Source organism: Eutrema salsugineum, unplaced genomic scaffold, assembly GCF_000478725.1.
Source record: "Eutrema salsugineum unplaced genomic scaffold, Eutsalg1_0 scaffold_2, whole genome shotgun sequence".
Lineage (NCBI taxonomy): Eukaryota > Viridiplantae > Streptophyta > Magnoliopsida > Brassicales > Brassicaceae > Eutrema > Eutrema salsugineum.
The window spans coordinates 5,907,395-5,918,419 of NW_006256829.1; the positions used below are offsets into that span (position 1 = coordinate 5,907,395).

The 11,025-nt window shown below is 36.2% G+C and overlaps 5 protein-coding genes across 6 annotated transcripts in view; 2 read left to right on the plus strand and 3 right to left on the minus strand.

Moving 5' to 3' along the window:
- The first annotated feature begins 484 nt into the window (after window positions 1-484).
- On the plus strand, window positions 485-2,753 carry LOC18019231 (heavy metal-associated isoprenylated plant protein 21). Of its 2 annotated transcripts, none has more exons than XM_024156281.1 (3): window positions 485-676; window positions 1,250-1,325; window positions 2,278-2,753. In XM_024156281.1, exons 1-3 carry the CDS (start codon window positions 599-601, stop codon window positions 2,571-2,573), a joined length of 450 nt encoding a protein of 149 aa, XP_024012049.1. In that variant the 5' UTR covers window positions 485-598; the 3' UTR covers window positions 2,574-2,753. The 2 variants fall into 2 exon arrangements, with proteins under 2 accessions (XP_024012049.1, XP_006400284.2); XM_006400221.2 differs by having other exon boundaries at window positions 544-676; window positions 1,254-1,325.
- A 1,169-nt stretch (window positions 2,754-3,922) lies between these two features.
- Window positions 3,923-5,437, minus strand: LOC18019663. Its single transcript, XM_024156409.1, has 3 exons — window positions 5,330-5,437; window positions 5,145-5,224; window positions 3,923-4,757 (listed from the first exon to the last, which is right to left on the minus strand). The coding sequence occupies exons 1-3, from the start codon at window positions 5,374-5,376 to the stop codon at window positions 3,955-3,957; spliced, it is 930 nt and encodes a 309-aa protein (XP_024012177.1). The 5' UTR covers window positions 5,377-5,437; the 3' UTR covers window positions 3,923-3,954.
- A 305-nt stretch (window positions 5,438-5,742) lies between these two features.
- Window positions 5,743-6,412, minus strand: LOC18019664. The gene has a single exon (XM_006400223.2). The coding sequence runs from the start codon at window positions 6,280-6,282 to the stop codon at window positions 6,013-6,015; it is 270 nt and encodes an 89-aa protein (XP_006400286.1). The 5' UTR covers window positions 6,283-6,412; the 3' UTR covers window positions 5,743-6,012.
- A 936-nt stretch (window positions 6,413-7,348) lies between these two features.
- Window positions 7,349-7,600, plus strand: LOC18019665 (probable calcium-binding protein CML29). The gene has a single exon (XM_006400224.2). It carries the CDS (start codon window positions 7,349-7,351, stop codon window positions 7,598-7,600), a length of 252 nt encoding a protein of 83 aa, XP_006400287.1.
- A 1,937-nt stretch (window positions 7,601-9,537) lies between these two features.
- The window catches only part of LOC18019666 (DELLA protein RGL3), a 2,122-nt gene continuing 634 nt past the window's right edge, over window positions 9,538-11,025 (minus strand). Inside the window, 2 exon segments of the mRNA XM_024156715.1 lie at window positions 9,538-11,019; window positions 11,022-11,025. The exon segment at window positions 11,022-11,025 is cut by the window's right edge and continues 634 nt beyond it. Coding sequence (XP_024012483.1) covers window positions 9,791-11,019; window positions 11,022-11,025 — 1,233 coding nt within the window. The 3' untranslated portion in view covers window positions 9,538-9,790.

The following is an 11,025-nucleotide window of genomic DNA, read 5'->3' on the forward strand; positions in this document are numbered from 1 at the left end:
ATAATCTTTGAATCGAAACCAAAGCAAAGGCCAATAAAAAAGGAGATTAGTTTAATAAGAATATAAGGGCTTTTAGGACATCATTTCTCACTACAGATAGTATGAAAAAACTAAAACTTAAAGTTCGAATTGAATTCAAGTTCAAACATATATAGCTATTTAACTCTAGTTAGATTACGTACCGCTGTTTCAGTTTTATTAAATTCAAGTTCGAATTGAAAAGTTTTATTAAATTCAAGTTCGAGTTGAAGAGACTACGGTTCAGGAGATGATTCATTTCTCGTAAAAGTTTTCATTAGTTTTTCCTTCTTACTTTCTGTTACTACCTTTTCTTCTACAACATTCTCGTGGAAGATGGTTACATTTCTTAAAAACAAATAGACCACTAAAAAAGCCTAGATATATATTCATGGAATCTTGAATGCATGTCACGTAACTCTCTTCTCCTTCTCTATTAAGAAAGCCTCTTTCTTCTTCTCTCCCTATATATATACACATCATACACACATATATATATACATGCATGTAAAATATATATATATTATACACATTTGATCATATATTAATACACAGTTTGTTTTCTGGGAAAGAGAGGAGAATGGGTGCATTTGATTATATCTCTAGCTTTTGTTCATATACATATTCTAATGCCAAAACCAAGCGTAAACCATTGCAGGTTTGTTCTTCCATTGATATATTTACAACTCTGATTTTTCATTCTGTATATCAAATAAGACTCTATTATCTACACACACACACACAAACATATATATATATATATACGATTTGATTTGGCTAAATTCAAAACTATGTGCTAATATGTCATCTATGTATGCATAAAATTCAGATGTTAGATAAGTTTTAAAACGTGAACATTTTTTTTTATCCGTAGCTTATTTCTTAAACATGTTTCTTCAAAACTTCATCAACTTTTTTCGTTGTGTATATGTATATCGGTACATATCATAGATTACACATGATGAATTAACATAATAAATAATATTAAACTAAAAACTATATATCATGAACGTAAGTGAACGGCTAAAACATTATAACATTTTACATTAAAGCATCTTTTAGTGATATTAAATTAATGGTGATTTAGTTATCACGTAGAAGCTATAATCCGATTACTACTGAATTACATCACAGCAACCAGCTTCATAAAGTAATTTGGATTTCTATAAGAGATTTTTGGGTTCAATTTTATTTGTATGATATGTATATTTCAATAATGGTTTTTGTGTAGACAGTGGACATCAAGGTAAAAATGGACTGTGATGGTTGTGAAAGAAGAGTTAGAAACGTGGTTCGTCGCATGAAAGGTTCTCCTTCTCATCTCTCTCTTGGACTTTGAATCAAAACTTTTGCCAATCTCTCTTTTTTCCCTTTTTGTTTTCATTTTCTTTATTCCCTCTGTTTTAATATCTCTTTCAAAGATTCTTATTCCTCTCTTAAAATTACAATTGCATAGCTGGCCCAAATATATAACAATTTTTAAGATACTAATCATTTGCTCAACCTCTTGCTTGAGAAAGACTATAAGAACTTTTAGTCTGAAAAGATTATGGTTAAAAGTCCAGCGTATAAAAGAGTTACAGCGAAAAAATTGTATTTACTAAGTTATACTTTGTTCATATCATCAAGTTAAAAGTTTTTACTAATTTTTGTAAGTTATTTTAAATAATAATAATAATAATAGATTTGAGAATTTTAAGATATTCATCAAACTCTAGTAAATAATTTGCTACGCAAATATTTTACTAATTTGAGTAAAGTATTCAAATAAAATATTATGAATATATCTTTTGTTTTTATTGAAATTATGATATTGTCGGATGCTGTATCTAGTTACTTTAGTAGTAAAATTGTAAGCGTTTAATTTTAAAAAAAAATATTTATACATTAACTTTTCAAAACATTAGTAATTCGTTTTGTCTATTGCATGCACACCACTTCATATTAATATAATGACGAATTTTCGTCTATAACACAGATTTATTAATTCCCCAAAAGACGATCTATATTGAGCATATAAATGGTCATATCAGGAATCGCATTCTTGAAAAGTTTGGTCCTCTTTGTGATAATACTTTCTTTAACAACGTTAACATTCAAAAGGCATTCCATATATCGCAATGTTTCTGTAAAAATTTAAATTATGTTTTATAAGATTTAGGCAACTTTTTAAATTCATCTTAGCTTTTGTTAAAAATACAAATCTTTTAGATAATCGTTAACTTATTATGTTTACATGTTCGGAACCGACCGGTACAGGAGTAAAATCGGTAGAAGTGAACCGAAAACAGAGCCGGATAACGGTGAACGGACACGTGGACCCAAACAAGGTGTTGAAGAGAGTGAAGAGCACAGGGAAAAAGGCAGAGTTCTGGCCTTACATACCTCAGCATATGGTCTATTACCCTTTTGCCCCTGGAATGTACGACAAACGCGCCCCCGCAGGCCACATCCGCAATCCCACACAAGCGTTTCCAGCCGCAAACGCACCTGGCGAAAACTACGTTTCCCTCTTCAGCGACGACAACGTCCACGCCGCTTGTTCCATCATGTGAATTCTGAGAAGAAGACTGATTATAATGTCTATTTTTCCTCTTTCTGTTTTGTATACATATCTATTTTGGCTACTTACTATTCTCATAATACAAAAACAGTGATGTAGAAACTATGTAATAACTTATAGAGACAATTTTCCAACAGAATCAAACTAAGACGATACAAAAATAAATTCTGGCTTTTTCCCCTTCGGAATGTAGATATTGTATTTTATGACATGTTGATCGTTTGTTGATGAATATTTATGGACTACTATGTACGTTTACATTTGTGGTTTAGAACGTTATAACATGGTAACGCAAACGTAAACTACAAAAACAGTTGTGGCCTTGGTATTTAGAATATGTATCTATAGTTTAACACTTTTCACTTCTACAAAAAAGATGCAAGTCGATTAAAAAATACTGTTTCAACATTATCAAATGTATGGCTTTTATCCTTTAACCAAAAAAATTTGCGCTGGTCCTCGAGACATGTACAAATTGAAAACTTGGAAGAATCAAACTTTAAACCTCCAACAATTCAAAGAACTGAGAAACTATGTTGTGCCTAGATTTTGAGACGGATAATACATGATGAGGTTACTGGTTACATGGTTTAGCATTGATGATTATATTCAAACAATAATTTTTCAAATTTAGTTGAGTGATGTTCGAAGAGGTCAAATCATTAACCATAAGCTAAGTGGAATCTTAAGAGTGAAAATAGGTATATAATGGACCAATTAAGCAGCCAATGATGCTGAATTTGTCTAATTTCTATAGGACATGAATGATACTTCGACGATAATATCAATTAATATATATATATATATATATATATATATATATAAGAATATTAGGAAGAGACCCAAAAATCAGCATCTTGTGATTTGTTAAGCAAATTGCTTCCTTTTTAATATTTTGTTTAGAAGCTTCAAAGGGCAAGAGAGTGTCACATTACAAGTTCCAACTTTTAGCACCGAAATAAAAAAAGGAAACTTTTGAAGATCAAAGTGCAAAGAGATGTATTCTTCCTCAGAAAAATGTCCAAGAGGGACCAAAGCATCTTTAGCTTTTCGTTCAAAGCTTCTTTCTTTAGAAGAAGGAATATAAAGTGCAGAATCACTCCAAAGGAAAGCTGTTTAATCACGGTACCGATTATTCACAGAATTGGCATCAGGATGAAACAGTCAAAAGACTCTTCAACCGTAATTGTGAAAGCTGTTTGGTGTTGTTGTCTAAGCATATTTTAAAAACCTACAAAGATCAATTCTGAATCAACACAGCAGCAAGAAATTACAGAAAATGGATAGTACTTGAATCACTAAGAATCGATCTTTGAAAGAATGAGTGGAGTTACCAGTTAATCAATCTAACTCCTTGAACAAGCAGGGAGCTTTTACCGCTTCTGAGCTTTCCTTCTTCTGGACTGTGTCTTCTGCCATTTCTTCCTAGGCACTAGTTTACTCTTGGGCTTCAACTTTATCTCAGGTGTGAATTTGAAGTTCGGATCTCTCATGCGAGTTTGTATGTCCTTGAAAAACTGCATGTTCAATCTCTTGGGTCCACCTTTTCGTAGCTCTTCATATTCAGGTCCTGAGATAATGTTTTCAAACGCTCCAATCAGAATGTCAACATCACTCATTACTTCCCACACGTTTGTGTAACGACCGTCAGGCCCTTTGTTCAGTTTCTTCAGCGCGTTCTCAACAGCGAGCTTCCTCGCCTCTTTACCTGGTGAAAGCTCCTCAGGTTCGTTTTCAGATTTCAACAGCTCTGAGATTGTCCTGTACTTTGGTTTCTCTTCAAACTCAAACAACTTATCCAAGTATTTATCAGATGCTTCGTTCGGGTGTGGATCTGTTGGAATATCGTCGTCATCATCACCTTCATCGCCAGTCCACAACGTTTTCTCTTCATCACTTCCAGACCAAACACTGTATAATTCATCACTATCATCTGCATCAATTAGATCAGAGCTGTCTTTAGCTTGTTGTCTAGCTTTCTTAACCTCTCTTTCAAGTCGGTTTCTTCCACTTTCTTGTTTTGTATTATCATTGCTCTCGTCTTCACTTGCAGACCATAGAGTGTCATCGTCCTCCATTTCTTTCTCCCAGGCTTTTCTAAAGCCATCGTCACCTGGTTTCACATTACCAAATAGATTGTAGTCTTTACTTTTTCCATTTGCATATGATCGCGTTGCTGCAAGACATAGAAACAAGCTGAAATGTAACTAAAGCCACATATATAGATAGAGCCGTGAACATCATTAATATTAACATCAATGAAGGAAATATCAACTAATGCCAGACTTCTTGACTAATGTGTGCGTGTATCTAAAATTAATCTCAAAGGAAATTTGTTTGTAGTTCCAAACTAAACAACAATTCGGATTAGAAAAATAGTGTTGTTTGTAGCTCATCTTTATCATCCTCCAACCAAATATATTTTGAATTTAAAAGACTCGTGAACAAATAATTTCTCTGCGGCATTTTCACAAACACCTCGTCTGCTACTAAATCTGAAGACCCTATAACGAACGGACACGGAGAGAGCATCGAAAGTAAGGCTTTGGGGAAAAAAAGAAACCTTGCAAGTTCTGGCGAAGCCCAGAAATTAGCCAGTTTTGAGCAGAAGTTGCCGGACACGAAATCAAGCGACTTTGTGATCTATACAAGTAAACAGAGGAAAATACGTCAGCTTCGGATATTATTTTTGGGTTTAATTGAACGAGCTTGTTGGTGCTGCGATAAACTGATCCATCAAAGACCAACCTTTTGGCTACGATAGAGAATAGCCAAGAGAGTCTTCGCTGGAACATCTTATTAATTCTCTCCTTTAACAGCTTTTTTTGTTCCGCTCCTTAACAGCTTTTATCGACGGTTATGACTTATGAGGCTAAACTATTATGGACTAGTAATATTTGTTGGGAAAAAAAAATACTACTAAATTATTATTAAATTTTGTAAAAGAAAAAAAAAATAAAGACTCTCATATCCAATTAATGAAATTATACGAAGAGTTTACCAGGAAAAAAAACTGTTCGTTTATATATTGATCTGGATTTGTTTACTGATTGGATTTAAGAATAAGGGTTTAGTGATATAGCCACAATTCTCCGGATTATAAATTCATAACAGTGTCTTATGTTGGTTCCAATATCATGTTTTATTTTTATTTTTGGTTCAAACGGTTCCAATATAAAATTTATTAGCTGACAAGTAGTATACATTACCAACAAAAAAAAAGGGGAAAAAAAAAACAATACATACATCAAGTAAATCAAACGAGTATTTCAACTCGTATCGATTCTCACATAACATAAAATTTATTTGCTTTACAGATAAGAAGAAACTAATCAGGACTTAGGATTCGGGATTTATATAATTGAAAATAAAAAAAGTGAAAACATACAAACTTAATCACGAAACATAGTTGGATAATAACGACGACAAAGTCAAATGGGAATAGCTCTCGAGACTTTAGGATAAACGACGCTAGACGGATGACGCATAATACGGCGACCCTTTGCGTGTTTAAAGATATAAACCACCGCACCAACCGGCCACTCGATGACTCCGGTCACTAGAAAAGCCACGAACCCTAACGTCGGTCCCACAAATTTGCACCGACACGGGTTTTGTCTCGTCCCGCACTGAACACACGCCGGAAACACCATCGTTTTTCTCTTTTTCTGATGAGTAACTTTTTGATGAGTATGCACCATCTATCGACGCTAAAGCTGATTTATATATTTGTTTGGAAAAATCAGATTCAAAGAGAGATTAGTGGAGATTGTGATCTGTTGAAAGAGTAACAAGAGGCGTGTTTTTATAGAGACGGATACTTTGAGTTTTGAGTTTTGTTATAATCTTTCTATTTTATTCTTCTTCTTTCCACGTAGTGTCGGTTTTGCTACTATTTTAGATTATATTAGATATTTTATGGCTTTTTAGGTCGGCTGGCTTGTTATTGTATTGTATGTATATTTTCTTGAGTTCGTGACAGATTTAAAGACGTGTCGAGAAGATAAACACAACCAGCACACAGGTGGCTAAAAACTTGTGGCTTAGGATTATCGGCAGTGAGTTGTGAAACTCTCATTCGGCTCGAAGTGATTCTTTACTTAAAACAAATTTGCTTATTTGGCCCATTAACAAACAAAAATAAATATTCATGTTGTAATTTAATACTCATGTTGTAATCAGTAATCAGTATGAAAAGGTGAAGGACTACCGTTCGATAGCATGTTGTAATCAATTAATAATCATATTGAGATATATGGTTTCTGTTCTCTTAATTAATTTTTTTTGACATATTATATATTCTCCTCGACGAAACATCGTCTCATCATCTTCCCTAGCTAAAAAAGGGACGAGCAATGCCACTCGAAAATAACATTTCTTCTCTCAAGAACTTCACATATATAAACACATATTTTTCTTGATTTTTTTTTGAACTATGTGTATCATGTAGATATAAAAAAAAAAAATCTGAATAGACAACATATAATCTGATCAGTTAATCCTAGTACGGTAAAATCCTCTAGCTACTTGTGAAAGACCTAGTCACATCCTAATTTTGCTAAATTTAGTCTTAACTCGGACCATTTACCTTCATTTGTTGTTTAGTTATTCCTTCAAAAGTTCCTAATTAAAAGCACATCCTTAACTTGCCTTTTGTTATTCAAATATTTATATATAATTTGATAACCTTTTATTAGTCGACCAAAAAGGAAGTTCAAAGAAGAAATCTGCACATTTTAAAGACACGAACATATTCATTAACACAATATGGCTGATGCAACGGAGAAAGCCGAGCACGATCGTATTTTCAAGAGATTTGATGCAAACGGCGATGGTAAAATCTCAGCAGCCGAACTCGAAGAAGCTCTTAAGACACTTGGCTCGGTGACGCACGATGATGTCAATCGTATGATGGCTGAAATTGATACTGATGGTGATGGAAACATATCGTATCAAGAATTCACCGATTTTGCAGGTGCCAATCGTGGACTTATGAAGGATGTTGCCAAGATTTTCTAAAAATGTAATTGTCATCATCATCTTATATTCTAAGCATCCTTAATTTTTTTGTTTGTTACAGTTACTTAATTTTCTGTAATGAGAAGCATCGGTGAATTTTATTACATATACAAAATTCAATGTGATGGGTGGTTTTGGATCATTTTCTTAATGATTTTTGTTCGTTTCATTGGAAAAAATTATCTTAAAAAATTATCTTCCTTTTTTTTTTCACCTTCCACTCAAATTCTTTTAACCCCAATATCATTTCCCATATATCAATCTATGGAAGAAATTTCGATGGATATATTCATTAATCTGTGGGTGTCAATTCGTATCTTTGTAATTGCATCAGACGATAAGCATGTGGAGGTGGGTATAGGTAGCTGATTTCATCAAACTTTTCTGCTTCTTATCTGCATTGGCCATTGGTTTTTTGTTTGCTTGGAGTATACTCTATCTCTAATTTTTTATGTTCTAAAGTGTTTTTCACCTCAGCTCTATTTTCCTTTTTGAAGGAATTATCTTTTTTTTTTTTCGCCACACTACCATAATATCATTGGATACTTTTTTCTTTATTCCTTCTTTCTTACTATACATCATTAATAGCTTTGTTAATGTGTTGGCTGGTGCTTCGGAAAATTTCGAGTATTTTAAATATTTCACAAGAAGAAATCGTGCTAGATAGCAGAAGATCAAATTACAAGATAAGTCAGAACAAGAATCTTTCTCTCTCAAACTAGAGGTATCAAAGCCCTTTTGGGTCGATTGGTTAACCACTCTGCCCATACCTCTCTTAGACCATGACAAGCTGATAGAGATGCATCAAACGGATCAAACAAATGGTTAGGTTCAGAGGTAGACTAGTTTGAAATATCACCAGCAGAAGTAAATTAACAACAGTTTTGTCTAACTTTAACTAGTATACATCTTTACGATACTCCATATCAGTAGCATTACCAGCGGAGTAGGAATCTTTATGATAGTTCTCATAATTCAGTTGTGGTTTTGTTTTTACATGCTAGCTGCTGAATCTTCCTTAGCTCACAAGTCATTTTCAACTATAGTCTAAACTCTGAGATCATCTCTCTTCATTAACGGAATACACCAAGAAACGCATTTTTTCGATCGTGGAAGTGCTTGAGAACGAGACTCTACAAGGACGGGAACACTCAGTAGGTGCGTTACTGACATTGTATCAAAGCGACAACAGTAACTACTACAGATAACTAGAGCTCACGGTTCAAGAATCACCGAAATCTCGAACATTAGCTAAAGGACTTCTCTGTTTGGTTTGATTCCTATTCTAATATGTTTGCTAAGAGACTCAGAGAGTCCAAGATCCATAACGTCGAAATTTGAGTTGTAACCGATACTAAACGGAACAAAGTCATCATAACACATTGTCCGATGAGAAGTTACCAATGTTGTACATCACAGGAAAGGAAGAAACGTTATGGATCCCATCACAAAATTATTAAAGGATTAAAACCTGAAACTTCTTGATTACTCTTTTTAGGTAAATGATGGAGACCTTAGATTATGACTCATGACTAACAAAATTCGAGTAATATGTAAGAATATGTAAATTGTATTCTTAGTCTCAAACAATTTTTTTTTTTTTTTTTTTTGTATAAATGAGTTATCAACTGAAAATCGGAATTTTTGTTTAGTTTTGTTTTACACATTCCTAAGCAAAACGGTTACACCCATTTAATCAAAAGCTGACAAGCTAGACCTCAAAACCGAAAAGTAGAGTTTGGACTCCGGTTTTTCAGTAAAGACTCAAGAGAGGTTACCTTCATTACTTATATCTATCATCATCATCTCCCTAACGTTAGCCTCTATTTAATAATCGAGTCGGTCCAAAATCCTTTACATGCGTTTTTCTTTATTTTTACATCTTTTTAGGGCAAATCTATATACAATGTCAAACTTCTTCACTTTATTGAAAAAACTATGAAAAACAAGCTCGTGCTTACATACACACATTTTCCTCGTTCTCGAATCTCGACGACAATCAATGGTAAAAAAAGTACGGAAAATTCGGGCGAAATTGTCATAAAACGAAACTAGTGGGGTAAGTTACAGTAAAACAAAAACAAAAAGGTTATCGTTTTGCAATTTTATTGTTTTTTTTAATATCTATTAAAAAAAAAAAGTTCCCTAAGTTTTATAACTCCTCCTTCTGACGACGTATGACGTAATCCTCTACCGCCGCCACTCCGCCGCGACGGCGCTGAGTTTCCACGCCGATGCAGCGATTAGCGGTTTCGTCTGCCACGCAAGCATCAGGCTTCCTTCGTTCTCCTCCACTCTGTATCCATCTCCTCCGGCGAATAGCGCCAAGAGCAAACTCGCCTGCTTAAACGCGTCTGATCCGAGATTAACCGGGTTAAACCCGGCGGATCCCATCCGTTTTCGCCACTGAGCCAGCGTCTCGTGCCGCTCGACCCGCTCGACTCCTTCCGCAGCCACCACGTTGAGGATCTGTCTCCCTAAGTAAACCTCCGACATGACTCGGTCTTGACTCGGTAGTATAAGCCCGTCCTCGAGCGAGTCGAACAGGCTCGAGTAATAGTGAAGCGCCTCGTTAAACCGTTCCAAGAAAACGACGCCGTTGTGGTTCGCTTCTTGTTCCACCACCGTTACGATGCTCGGTTTAACCGCCTTAACCGTAGCCAACAGCTTTTCGATCGAACCGGGTCGGGCCAAAAGCGGGTGGAGCTCGAAAACCGAATTAACCACTAGTCTCTCCGACTCGGGTCGGGTCTCGAACATATCCGGCTCCAGATCGGATAACCTCTCGGCGGTTAGACCATTGAATTCGAATTCGACGCCGATGGCTTGAGCGAGCTGAGATAGCTTCCAACCTAACTGTTCAATCCCGTCTCTATTCGACGGACTTCCAACGCCGGTGAGACGAAACGACGGAGGTCCGCCGGGTCGGAGAGCTAGAGCTTGCATTAACGCCGGCCACTGCATCCCTTGATTGAGCCCTAGATCGATGACGTGAATGCCACGAGCCGTCGCGACGGCTTCTAGAATCGCCTGATTCGCCGTGAAATGTGCGAATTTCAGGTAAGGGCAAGACTCGTAGAAGTGCATCTGCAGGATCTCGTCGAAGGAAAGGTCAATCGCGGCGGAGGAAGGGTGAATCCGGTAGATCCTACGAGCCAGGGCTTCGGCGAAGTAGGTAGCGACTTTCCCCATTGCTCCCGCCTGAGAAGCCGCGAGTGAGCCCACGCGCTTCACGAGAGCATCCGCGAGGCTCAGATTCTCCTGCTGGACGGCTTCGGCGCACGCAACGAGCGCCTGGACGAGTCTGACTCCGGTCTCCTGCGAGTCAACGGCGAGGACCACCACGGGTTGAGTCGACTCGCTGCTCGCCGAGTCACACCAAGGACCGAGTCGAATCCTCTTGCTGGTTATGCTGGTGGTGGTGC